This window comes from Phyllobates terribilis, unplaced genomic scaffold (assembly GCF_046119375.1).
Source record: "Phyllobates terribilis strain yellow unplaced genomic scaffold, ASM4611937v1 Scaffold_13__5_contigs__length_258822181, whole genome shotgun sequence".
NCBI lineage: Eukaryota > Metazoa > Chordata > Amphibia > Anura > Dendrobatidae > Phyllobates > Phyllobates terribilis.
The window spans coordinates 129552472-129564965 of record NW_027362773.1 but is presented as its reverse complement, the minus strand read 5'-3'; the positions used below and the strand labels follow the sequence as shown (position 1 = coordinate 129564965).

At 41.3% G+C, this 12494-nt stretch overlaps 1 protein-coding gene across 1 annotated transcript in view; it reads right to left on the bottom strand.

Moving 5' to 3' along the window:
• The window catches only part of LOC141174602 (malignant fibrous histiocytoma-amplified sequence 1 homolog), a 53623-nt gene that overhangs the window by 20948 nt on the left and 20181 nt on the right, over positions 1–12494 (bottom strand). The window contains exons 2-5 of the mRNA XM_073659544.1: positions 11062–11935; positions 6515–6809; positions 5261–5447; positions 71–258 (exon numbers count right to left, since the gene is read on the bottom strand). Coding sequence (XP_073515645.1) covers positions 71–258; positions 5261–5447; positions 6515–6809; positions 11062–11935 — 1544 coding nt within the window. The remainder of the gene's footprint in view (positions 1–70; positions 259–5260; positions 5448–6514; positions 6810–11061; positions 11936–12494) is intronic.

Sequence of the window (12494 nt, the reverse complement as noted above, 5' to 3'; positions counted from 1 at the left end):
ATTAAACATTTGTAAACTGAGCTACTAGGCAGTAAATGGACAGAAACAACAGAGTCTGATGGAACCTAACCTTGAAAACTGTGATGAGGAACGAAGGTTTCAGAAATACAGTGTTCAGCAAAGCCTTGATGTCTTCATACCACACAACGAGGCCAATTCTATGAAGATACCGTAAAATATCTTTCAGCAGATCTTTATCCAGGTCACTTTTGGAGATGAGCAGAACCTCATTTAAAAGATGATCTAAATCCATTATTCCTGGGAGACAAGTATTAGTGGTAAACATCTTTTAGGTTCAAGAAGATTTTAAGTTACAACCTATTCGTATAGGGGCAGAAAACCGGTATAGAAAAGTAGCAAATTTTTGCACAATCTATACTCGCACAGACAATAGTCACGTTTGCCATTTTACACCTTAAAACATTTTAAAAAGTTGGTGAAACTTAGTAAAGGAAGGTGCAACTTAGAATAAAACCTTAAACACTGCCATGAACAGAAAATAGAGCATAGCAATGATGGTGGCTCAGTGGTTAGCACTGCTGCTTTGCAGCGCTGTAGTCCTGGGACTAAGTCTTACCAAGGACAACATCTGCAAGGAGTTTGTAAGTTCTCCCCATGTTTGCATGGTTCCATAAAGTACATAAGACTCTTATGCAGGGAAAACACGGATGAGGGCCCTCGTGCAATCCAATAACTCATCATCATGCACAATTCCACCTGCTTTGGAGGGGGTAATTGCCCACTTACTATTTGGGCCCCTGAGCGTCTGCACAGTTAGCACCAATAGTACAGGTGCTTCTCACTAAATTAGAATATCATGAAAAGTTAATTTATTTCAGTTCTTCAATACAAAAAGTGAAACTCATATTATATAGAATCATTATAAACAGAGTGATCTATTCCAAGTGTTTATTTCTGTTAATGTTGATGATTATGGCTTACAGCCAATGAAAACACAAAAGTCATTATCTCAGTAAATTAAAATAATTAGCAAAAAAACACCTGCAAAGGCTTCCTAAGAGTTTAAAAAGGTCCCTTAGTATGTTTCAGTAGGCTCCACAATCATGGGGAAGACTGCTGACTTGCCAGATGTCCAGAAGGCAGTCCTTGACACACTCCACAAGGAGGGTAAGCCACAAAAGGTCATTGGTAAAGAAGCTGGCTGTTCACAGAGTGCTGTATCCAAGCATATTAATGGAAAGTTGAGTGGAAGGGAAAAGTGTGGTAGAAAAAGATGCACAAGCAACCGGGATAACCACAGCCTTGAAAGGATTGTTAAGAAAAGGCCATTCAAAAATTTGGGGGAGATTCACAAGGAGTGAACTGCTGCTGGAGTCATTGCTTCAAGAGCCACCACACACAGCCGTATCCAGGACATGGGCTACAAGTGTCGCCTTCCTTGTGTCAAGCCACTCATGACCAATAGACAACACCAGAAGCGTCTTACCTGGGCCAAGGAGAAAAAGACCTGGACTGTTGCTCAGTGGTCCAAGGTGTTGTTTTCAGATGGAAGTAAATTTTGCATTTCATTTGGAAATCAAAGTCCCAGAGTCTGGAGGAAGAGTGGAGAGGCCACAATCCAAGCTGCTTGAGGTCTAGTGTGAAGTTTCCACAATCAGTGATGGTTTGGGGAGCCATGTCATCTGCTGGTGTAGGTCCACTGTGTTTTATCAATACCAAAGGCAGAGCAGCCGTCTACCAGGAGATTTTAGCGCACTTCAAGTTTTTTGGAGATGGAAATGTCATTCTCCAGCAGGACTTGGCACCTGTCCACACTGCCAAAAGTACCAATACCTGGTTTAAAAACAACAGTATCACTGTGCTTGATTGGCAGCAAACTCGCCTGACCTTAACCCCATAGAGAATCTATGGGGTATTGTCAAGAGGAAGATGAGGGACACCAGACCCAACAATGCAGATGAGCTGAAGGCTGCTATCAAAGCAACCTGGGCTTCCATAACACCTCAGCAGTGCCACAGGCTGATCGCCTCCATGCCACGCCACATTGATGCAGTAATTGATGCAAAAGGAGCCCCGACCAAGTATTGAGTGCATTTACTGAACATACATTTCAGTAGGCCAACATTTCGGATTTTAACCCCTTACTGTCCTGGGGCGTATTAGTACGCCCCAGGCCATCACCCCCGGTTCAGTGAGAGCTCCGGCGCTGAGCCCGCACTGAACCGAGAACATGTCAGCTGATTCTTACAGCGGACATGTGCCCGCAACAGCCGCGGGTGGAATCACAATCCACCCGCGGCTGTTAACCAGTTAAATGCCGCTGTGAATCTCTGACAGTGGCATTTAACAGCGCCGTGCCGGAAGCGCGTCACTTACCCCGCCCATCGGTGACCCCATCACGTGATCGCGGGTCACTGATGGGTGGGCATGACAACACGGGGTCTGCAGCAGACTCCAGTGGTTGTCATGTACTGCTCGCTATGAGCGCCACCTAGTGGTCGGTGCTCATAGCACAGGAGCATTTCTGCTACATAGAGGTAATCTGCTCATCACCTCTATGTAGCAGAGGCGATCAAACAATTGCTGCTTCTAGTCTCCTGCAGAGACTATAGAAGCAAGCAAAAAGTGTAAAAAAAAGTTTTTTAAAAATATAAAAGAAATATAAAAGTTTAAATCACCCTCCTTTTGCCCCATTCAAAATAAAATAATAAAAAATAAACCCCACTTACACATATTTGTTATCGCCGCGTTCAGAATCGCCAGATCTAGCAATATAAAAAAAGAATTAATCCGATCGGTAAACGGCGTAACGAGAAAAAAATTTCAAATGCCAGAATTACGTTTTTTTGGTCGCCACAACATTGCAATAAAATGCAATAAAAGGCGATCAAAACATCGTATCTACCCCAAAATAGTATCACTAAAACTGTCAGCCCGGTGCGCAAAAAATAAGCCCTCACCTGGCCCCAGATCCCGAAAAATGGAGAGGCTACGGGTCTCGGAAAATGGCACCATTTTTTTTTTTTTCAGAAAACTTTGGATTTTTTTTTCACCACTTAAATAAAAAAGGACCTATACATGTTTGGTATCTGCGAACTCATAATGACCTGGAGAATAATGATGGCAGATCAGCTTTAGCATCCAGTAAACGTGGAAAGAAAAAAAAAAAAAACAACTGTGGAATTGCATTTTTTTTGCAATTTCACCACACTTGGAATTTTTTTCCCGTTTTCCAGTACACGATATGGTAAAACTAATAACAGCGTTTCAAAGTACAACTGATCCCACAAAAAAATAAGCCCTCACATGGCCATATTGCTCAAAAAATTAAAACGCTATGGTTCTGGGAACAAGGGGAGCAAAAAACGAAAATGCAAAAACGGAAATGCAAAAAAGGTCGTAAAGGGGTTAAAAACAATTTTCAAGCTGTTGTTATAAAGTATTCTAATTTACTGAGATAATGACTTTTGTGTTTTCATTGGCTGTAAGCCATAATCATTAACATCTATATATATAATCGTCTTATCCAGTCTGTCTGTCTGTCTGTCCAGGAAATCCAGCGTCGCTCATTGGTCCGGCAGCGGCCAATCAGCGCCGCGGCATTTCTGAAAAAAGATGGCGGCCGTTAGCGGCTCATCTGCGGGACGGAGCTCAGCGGCGATGCAGCCGGGAGATGACCGGCGCGAGGCGCTCATCTCCCGACCGCCGGCGACGCTGACCTCCATGCGGCTAGGGTGTGAAGGGAGGACTGGGGAGCTGCGCTGTGGGTCGGGATACTTCTGCTGCGAGCGCCCGCTCATGTCCCGGCTTCTCGCAGCGGAAGTAGACGCACAGGCAGCGGCGCTCCCCGGTCCTCACCAATACGATTCCGCTCCCCGGTCCTCACCAATACGATTCGCTGATTGGTCGCGGTCTCCGAATGCGACCAATCAGTGATCTTGGCGCAAAAGTTGAACACCGCTGTGCTGATTGGTCGCGGCCGCTGCCCGCGACCAATCAGAGATTTGGGCGCCACATCTAAATAGCGGCCGCGACCAATCACCGATCTTGGCGCCACATTTAAACACTGCTGTGCTGATTGGTCGCGGACGCTGCCCGCGACTAATCAGCGATTTTGGCGCCACATTTAAACACTGCTGTGCTGATTAGTCGCGGACGCCAGCCGCGACCAATCAGCGAGATTGGCGCCAAATTTAAACAACGCTCAGCCGACCGCGACCAATCAGCGAGATTGGCGCCTAATTTAAACAGCACTATGATCTCCCGACGGCAAGTGTGAACGGAGGACTGAAGAGCGGCGCCGCCGGTCTGGATGCTTCTGCTGCGAGCAGCCGCTCATCTCCCAGCTGCTCGCAGCGGAAGTACCCGCACAGGCAGCGCCGCTCCCCGGTCCTCACTAATACGACGCTGGTTGGTTGCGGCCGCGACCAATCAGCGATATGGGCGGTAAATTTAAACCCCGCTCTGCTGATTGGTCGCGGTTACCGGTCACGAATAATCAGCATTATTGGCCCCAAATTTAAGCACCGCTCTGCTGATTGGTCGCGGCCGTGACCAATCACCATTATTGGCGCCAAATTTAAACCCCGCTCTGCTGATTGGTCGCGTTCGCTGGCCGCGACCAATCAGCATTATTGGCACCAAAGTTAAACCCCGCTCTGCTGATTAGTCGCGACCGCCGGCCGTGACCAATCTGCGATATAGGCGCCAAATTTTAACACCGCTTTGCTGATTGGTCACGGTTGCCGGCCTCGACCAATCAGCGATTTTGGCGCCAAATTTAAACACCGCTCTGCTGATTGCGCCCGGTCGGCTGCATACATATTCTAGAATACCCGATGCGTTAGAATCGGGCCACCATCTAGATCAGGGTTCCCCAACTCCAGTCCTCAAGGCCCACCAACAGGTCATGTTTTCAGGATTTCCTTAGTATTGCACAGGTGATGTAACTATTGCCTGTGCTGATGATGGAATTATCACCTGTGCAATACTAAGGAAATCCTGAAAACATGACCTGTTGGTGGGCCTTGAGGACTGGAGTTGGGGAACCCTGATCTAGATAACAGAAATAAACACTTGAAATAGATCAGTCTGTTTGTAATGACTCTATATAATATATGAGTTTTACTTTTTAAATAGAAGAACTGAAAAAAAGTAACTTTTGATGATATTCTAATTTAGTGAGAAGCACTTGTATGTCCACCCCTGCACCCATGTTCTAATAATGGCTCTTCCAGCTGTTCTAATATGAGTCTTTCAGATCTGTCTGATGAAGAGCCGGTTTGGTATTTTTACTTACCATGCTGTGGAATCTCCTCATTTTGCTTCACTTCAAGTATTGCATTTTCCACCACTTTGTAGATAGGGGGCAGCATTTTAATTACATTTGGAAATAGTTCTTCCTTGCACACGGCATTAAATATATGATTCTGGAGCTTTTCAATGTCACTGTAGTCCGTACCATTGATAGGGAATACTTTCAAAACCTGTTAAATTAAAACCGCACAAAAGATTAGGTTTCCGGTAACATTTGAACCACCTTGTGTATAACAAGCAATAAGATTATATATTTATATGCAGTAGAGTTTAAATGAAATCTGTCAGCAGGTTTTTGCTATGTAATCTGAAAGCAGTATGATGTAGGGGCTGAGACACTGTTTCCAACGATATATCACGTACTGAGCTGCTTGCTGTAGATTTCATAAAATCACTAAGATTATCACTAGAGGACTAGTAAACCTGCTGATGTGCAGTCCTCCATATTAATAGTCTCTGTATAACCTCACTGCTACCACTGATTGGCAGCTTTCTGCCTATGTCCACAGAAAACAGCCAATCAGTGGTGGGGCGGAGTTATACACACACAGCTCAGCATTCAGAGAACTGCTCGATCTGCAACAGAGAAAACGGAATGCATCAAAACTACGTCAAGCAGCCCAGTAAGTGACACGTCACTGGAATCAGGGTCTCTGTCCCTACATCATATTGCTTTCAGATCACATATCAAACACCTGGTGACAGAATTCCTTTGACTTATTTACTCCCTGTGGCTGCTCACTTCCGGTCATGCGATGCAACGTTTACAGTCACTGCTCACTATACAGTGAGTGCACTGTAATCACTCTCTGGGACATTGATTGACAGTGTGTTTGTGCAGCATTTGTGCAGAGTATGGGTACAGAGCAGGCTGTCAATCAAAGCGCTGGGGAGTGATCACAGAGTGCTCACAGTATAGTGAGCAGTGACTATAGCAGCTCCCTGCACTGCCCCAATGACTAGAAGTGAGCAGCTGCAGGAAGGATATCATTTCATTTTCTACCTGCAGCCGCTGCTCCAGTTAGGCAGCCAGGCATTTTATTTACCTGCAGATTTCTGCTATCTTTGCAGGTAAATATAATTTCAGAAGGTGACAGGTTTCCTTTAAAACCTACGGTACTGCTACTTTTGAAGTTGTTCCAATAATAGTTTATTTACACCTGCAATTATACGGACATTCCTGCGGAACCCATCCCAGATAATTATATCATATGCATGACAAGACTTGGTCACATACATGTACGCAGCAATTAGACAACTCCCTCAGCTTATCCGCCTGCTCCAGATAGAGCTCAGAGTCTTGACGTTCCTCCAGATTATTAATGAAGTGGGTGAGGTTAGCCTTATATTCATTCATCATCCTGTAAATCCTTTGTTCAATGTCTTTACACTTCTCCTCCACTTCCCCTGGTTGGCATAAATCCGTGTGAGTGCCCACAGTAAGAACTACTGAATTGGGTACCCTCATGACCAGATTTTTAATCCAGAACCCCACAAAGTCCATAAAAATCTGTTCATCAGCAACCTGGTACCTGTGTGAATATTAAAAAGCACATTAGCTTTTATTTCCAATTCCGACGCGTTTCACCTATAGTAATAGTAACGTGCACAAGGTCTTTCCACTAAAATCAAACTAAACAACCGTGAAAAAGCACAGGGATTCATGATTTCTCATACCTTAACCCATTAATAACTCAGGTGATTTTAATTTTTTTCATTTTTCGATTAATTCCTCCCCTTTTCCCCAAGACCCATAACATTATTTTTCCATAGACATAGCCGTATCAGGGTTAGTTTTATACAGGATGAGTTGCAGTTTTGAATGACACCATTCATTTTACCATATAATCTACCGAGAAAAGGAAAAAAAATTCTAAGTGGTGTGAACAAAATGCAATTCTGCCATTGTTTTTTGGGATTTTCACGTTCATTGTGAATTAAAAATGACCCGGCAATATGATTCTTCAGGTCAGTTACGATTTATATTTTAGTATTTAAAAAAGTTCAGAACTTTGTAAAAAAAAAAAAATTGGTCTGTGCCGAAATTATTTGAGACCTGTATCTATTTTATTTTTCCATTGATGGAGCTGTTGATTGCTTGTTTTGTTTGCATGCAGAGCTATAGTTTTTATTGATACCATTTTGGGGTACATTTACGGCATTTTGATTGTTATTGCCTTTTTAAGGGAAGTGCACAAACCCAAAAAATAAAGTTCTAGTATTTGTTTTTTTTTCAGCATTTAACATATGGTTTCAGCATTTTTGACAGGAGCATTTAAATGCTTAAACAGCAGCAATGAGAGCTCTCTCTAATCAAGAAGCTTGAGAAGATAGTAGGGCTAATCACATAACATCTGGCAGGTCATTGTTATTCTCATTGCAAATTCATATTTAAAACATGCATAGTTTCCATTTTTCACAAATATATCAATATGACATGCAAATATAATAAATTGTGTGATATATCTCATAAATATGCAACATACTCCATGTACAGAGGGTGAAATAAATATCGAACACGTCACCGATTTTCTAAGCACCGCAAATATTTCTAAAGATGCTATTGACATGAAACTCTCACCAGGTGTCGGTAACAATCCATCCAATCAATCCCCACAGGCAAAGAAATCAAACCATAGGGGTCCATAAATTAAGTTATGTGTCATAATGAGAAAATACAGGGAAAAAAATATTAAACATATGAAGAAAGAGATGCAAAAAGCCATGGAAAGTCATGAGACCAGCAGAAATCTATCAGTAATTGGAAAGCAATCCTGACATTAATAATATAACTAAAATAAATAATAGCTGGTTCAACTGATGGCCTATAAAAAGTGTATCTCATTACCAAGGTGTCACACAAGAAATATGTCATGATGAGTAAAACCAGTGAGTTGTCTCAAGACCTTCGGAACCTTATTGTTGCAAAACATACTGATGGCAGATGTTACAGAAGAATTTCTAAACTAATGAAAGTTCCAGTGAGCACTGTTGGGGCCACAAACCGGAAGTGAAAAGAACATAATTTCACCATAAACCGTCCATGTACAAGCGCTCCCCGCAAGATTATAAACAGATTATAGATAGAGGAGTGAAAAGTAATATCAGTAGTGTTCTCCAAGAGCCAAGGACCACCTGTGGAGAGCTACAGAAAGATCTGGAATCAGCAGGTACAATTGTTTCAAGTAAAACTATAAGCAATGCACTAAACCTCCGTGGTCTGTATGCAAGCTCACCTCGCAAGACTCCATTGATGAATAAAAAACATGTTCAAGCACGTTTAAAATATGCTTAATATTTAGACAAGTCTGTGAAATACTGGGAGAATATAGTCTTGTCAGAGGAGACCAAAATTTAACTCTTTGGTTGCCATAATACACACCATGTGAGAGGCCAAAAGGCACTGCATAGCACCCAAAAAACACCATACCAACAGTGAAGTTTGGAGGTGGGAACATCATCATGTGGGTCTGTTTTTCAGCATACAGCACTGGTAAACTTCATGTAATTGAAGGAGGGATGAATGGACAAATGTACCGAGACATTCTATATAAAAATCTGCTGTCATCTACCAGGATGATGAAGAGGAATTGAGGGTGGACATTTCATCAAGATAATGATTCCAAACATACAGCCAAGGAAACTTTCAACTGGTTTCAGAGAACAAAAATAAAGCTGCTAGAATGGACCAGCCAATCACCTGACCTGAATCCAATGGAAAATGTATGGAAGGAACTAAAGCTCAGAGTTCATAGGAGCCCACAGAACCTTCAGGATTTGAAGAGTGTTTGTGTGGAAGAATGCATTACTCACATCTGAGCAATGCATGTGACTAGTTTCTCTATATAGGAGGTGTTTTGAAGCTGTCATCACCAACAAAGGCTTTTGTACGAAGTATTAACTGTATTTCAGTAAGCGTGTTCAATACTTTTTCCTGTGTCATTTCTCAATATTACACATAACTTAATTCATGGATACCTATGGTTTGATTTCATTACCTGTGTGGATTGGATGGGTTGTTCCAAACATATGGTGAGAATTTCATGTCAATAGCACCATTAGAAATATAAACTCAATAAAGTCCGATTTATTGGACAATATCCACACTGGTGAACATCACCAAAATAGATCATAAATCATGAGGAAGGGGAAAAAAGAGGAAAAGAGTGTGAATAGATATAAAATATAACTTTTAATATTAATTCAATTAAAATACTAATATTTTTATATAGATATAAAATCAAATTCTTACATACATCTAAATGGATGCATATGGGGTCGATATTAAATTGTAAGCTCAGACCCTGTAAGTCCTGGATTGTGTATCACAGCCAATAAATTTATACAAATCCACCACCCATGTCCCTCAAAATTAGAGGTGGGGAATTATATTGTATTGTCCCTATTAGGTGTATGTTTCCCTATTAACTCCACATTAATCACAATGAAAAATAATTGTGGGTCACCGCTATATTCTAATTGAGATGAATATAAATAAATATACAGTTTGGGGGTACCGGCGAAACGCGCGTCAGGGACGTCATGTCCTATGCATTTGCATGCCAGCCTGAAATCCTATGCCCCCTTCCCTATCCACCCACTATGTCCCCATCTGGTTATATGGCATAGCGTCTCATTTGAGTCAGATGATTACACTGACCGCGTGCATACCACGTGTACGCGGTCAACGTGTGAGACTGCTTGACGGTGTTAGGGGCAAGAATGCAGCTACGATCATAGCTGCTGTTGACAGATTACTGCTCGCTCCTTACACCGTTGCGGAGGTTGAGGAGTGATAGTGCAGCTCTGCACATAGCTGCCTTGACAGATTTCTGTCCGCTCCTCACACCGCTGCGGGGTTTGAGAATAAGGGTGCTGTACACCGTTATTAACGGGGACAATATACCCCCATAATATCTTTTGGGTTGATTTTTGCGGGGATCCCGCTTCATTCATCTGTGGAGTCACTTGTAATATAAGAGTGACCCTTATTAATATGTGACAGTAGATATTCTTAGAACAGTTACAGCTGTTACATTTATGGTAATCCACAGTTTCCAAACTGTATATTTATTTATATTCATCTTAATTAGAATATAGCGGTGACCCACAATTATTTTTCATTGTGATTAATGTGGAGTTAATAGGGAAACATACACCTAATAGGGACAATACAATATAATTCTCCACCTCTAACTTTGAGGGACATGGGTGGTGGATTTGTATAAATTTATTGGCTGTGATACACAATCCAGGACTTACAGGGTCTGAGCTTACAATTTAATATTGACCCCATATGCATCCATTTAGATGTATGTAAGAATTTGATTTTATATCTATATAAAAATCTTAGTATTTTAATTGAATTAATATTAAAAGTTATATTTTATATCTATTTACACTCTTTTCCTCTTTTTTCCCCTTCCTCATGATTTATGACCTTTAAAAATATATTTTTACTTAGAAAATTGGTGACAAGTTCAATACTTATTTCATCCGCTGTATCTAAGACCTTACACTGTCTGAAAGAATCTGTTCAAAATCTCTGCACTCACTAAAAAACAACACAATCTCCATTATTCAGAACCCTCTGCTAGTAGGAACAGAATTGTTTGGTCTGTCCACATGGGCATCATTCGCTATGTAACAGTGGTTCCAGCAGGGGAGGACACCAATGGAAATCTGAAAGACCCCCTTATTAATGTATTTGATCAGTCAGGATCATATCGAAAGCTCAAAGTCAATTTTGTCTCTATATTTTTGTAATTTTCCATCTGAACTCACCTGTGTAGATTAACAACAAGAATGACAAGAGCATATGGAGTAATAAAAACGTGATGAGTCACGTAATACTCAAGATGTCCGGCAAAGTCCCAGAATAAAAAGGTGAGGTCTTGGATGTGAAATTCACTGATCTCTATGCCAACAGTCCTTTCTTTCAAAGATACAGGAACAATGTGACCTTGTGTAAGACTCCGGCTTATGGTGGTCTTCCCCGCCAAACTTGCACCTAAAAAAATGACTTTTGCCTTCTTGTCTTCCTTGGCTTTGGTTTCTTGTAGTTGAAGAAAGTAACTGCGGATCTGTTTGAGGCCACCCACACAAACTTCATCAGGAGGCTCCCTCAAAGGGTTGTAGGAAACCACCAACTTTTTCAAGGACAGATCAAGGAAAAGTTTAGCAGGTAGTTTTTGTAGCTTATTGTTCCCCATATAGACTTCTTTCAAACAATTTATTTCTAAGATACATTCAGGAAAATCAGTAAATAGATTGTGGGATACGTTTAGGTACTGTAGCTTGGAACAACAACTCAAGTCTACTGGTAGTTTTGAAAGGCGGTTGTTGTTTAATTTGAGATGTTTAAGATCTGTTAGGTTGGAAAATATTCCAGTGGGAATGGTCTTTATTTTATTTTGGTTTAGCTCCAACTTTTCTAAATGGGTCAAACTCTGAATTTCCGTGGGGAAATCAGTTAGCTCGTTCTTGGAGAGAATTAAAATCTTCAGCTGTTGAAGATGGTCAATCCCACAGACACTTTTAAGTTTGTTTCTATCAAGATTAAGGGACTGAATTTTGGTATCAAACAGAATGTCTAATGGAATGACCTTCAATCTCCTGAGAGACAAGTCCCTTTGATTTAATGGCAAAGTTTCTTTACCTGTTAGGAAAATGGAAAAGAGAATTATTACATCTTAGAGGAGTTTTTTATTCCATACCTATGGGATCACATGGATTCTTTGACTAAAAACCTCTGTTTTTAGTTTACTCAGTTTTCCTTTATGTAATTGGTTTTAACAGAAATTATTCACTGTGTAATATCTGTATTAATACTCCTTCTATAAAGGTGAAATAGTGTTGTAAACATTTGATTGTGCTCACTCGGCTGTTTTCAGCAGTTAGGGAACTTTCCTCCTCCTTTATATTTGATCTTTTCAGTAATACATGATGAGAAGAAGGGGTTCACCTTGTTAAAGCCCCCATTCGCATTAAACTAATACGAGCAGCATTCAAGGACATCAACAGGTTTGACCGACAGTCTAATGTGTATGGGGGTGCCGGACAACTGATTATTGGGGGAAATGTCGATTGGGCAATTTCTGTATTTTTGTTTGTCAGCCTGATTTTTGAGGATTAACCACAGGTTCTCAATGCGATTGATATCTGGGGAGTTTCCCGAATATCGATCCAATATTTTCGATATTTTGCTCATTGAGACA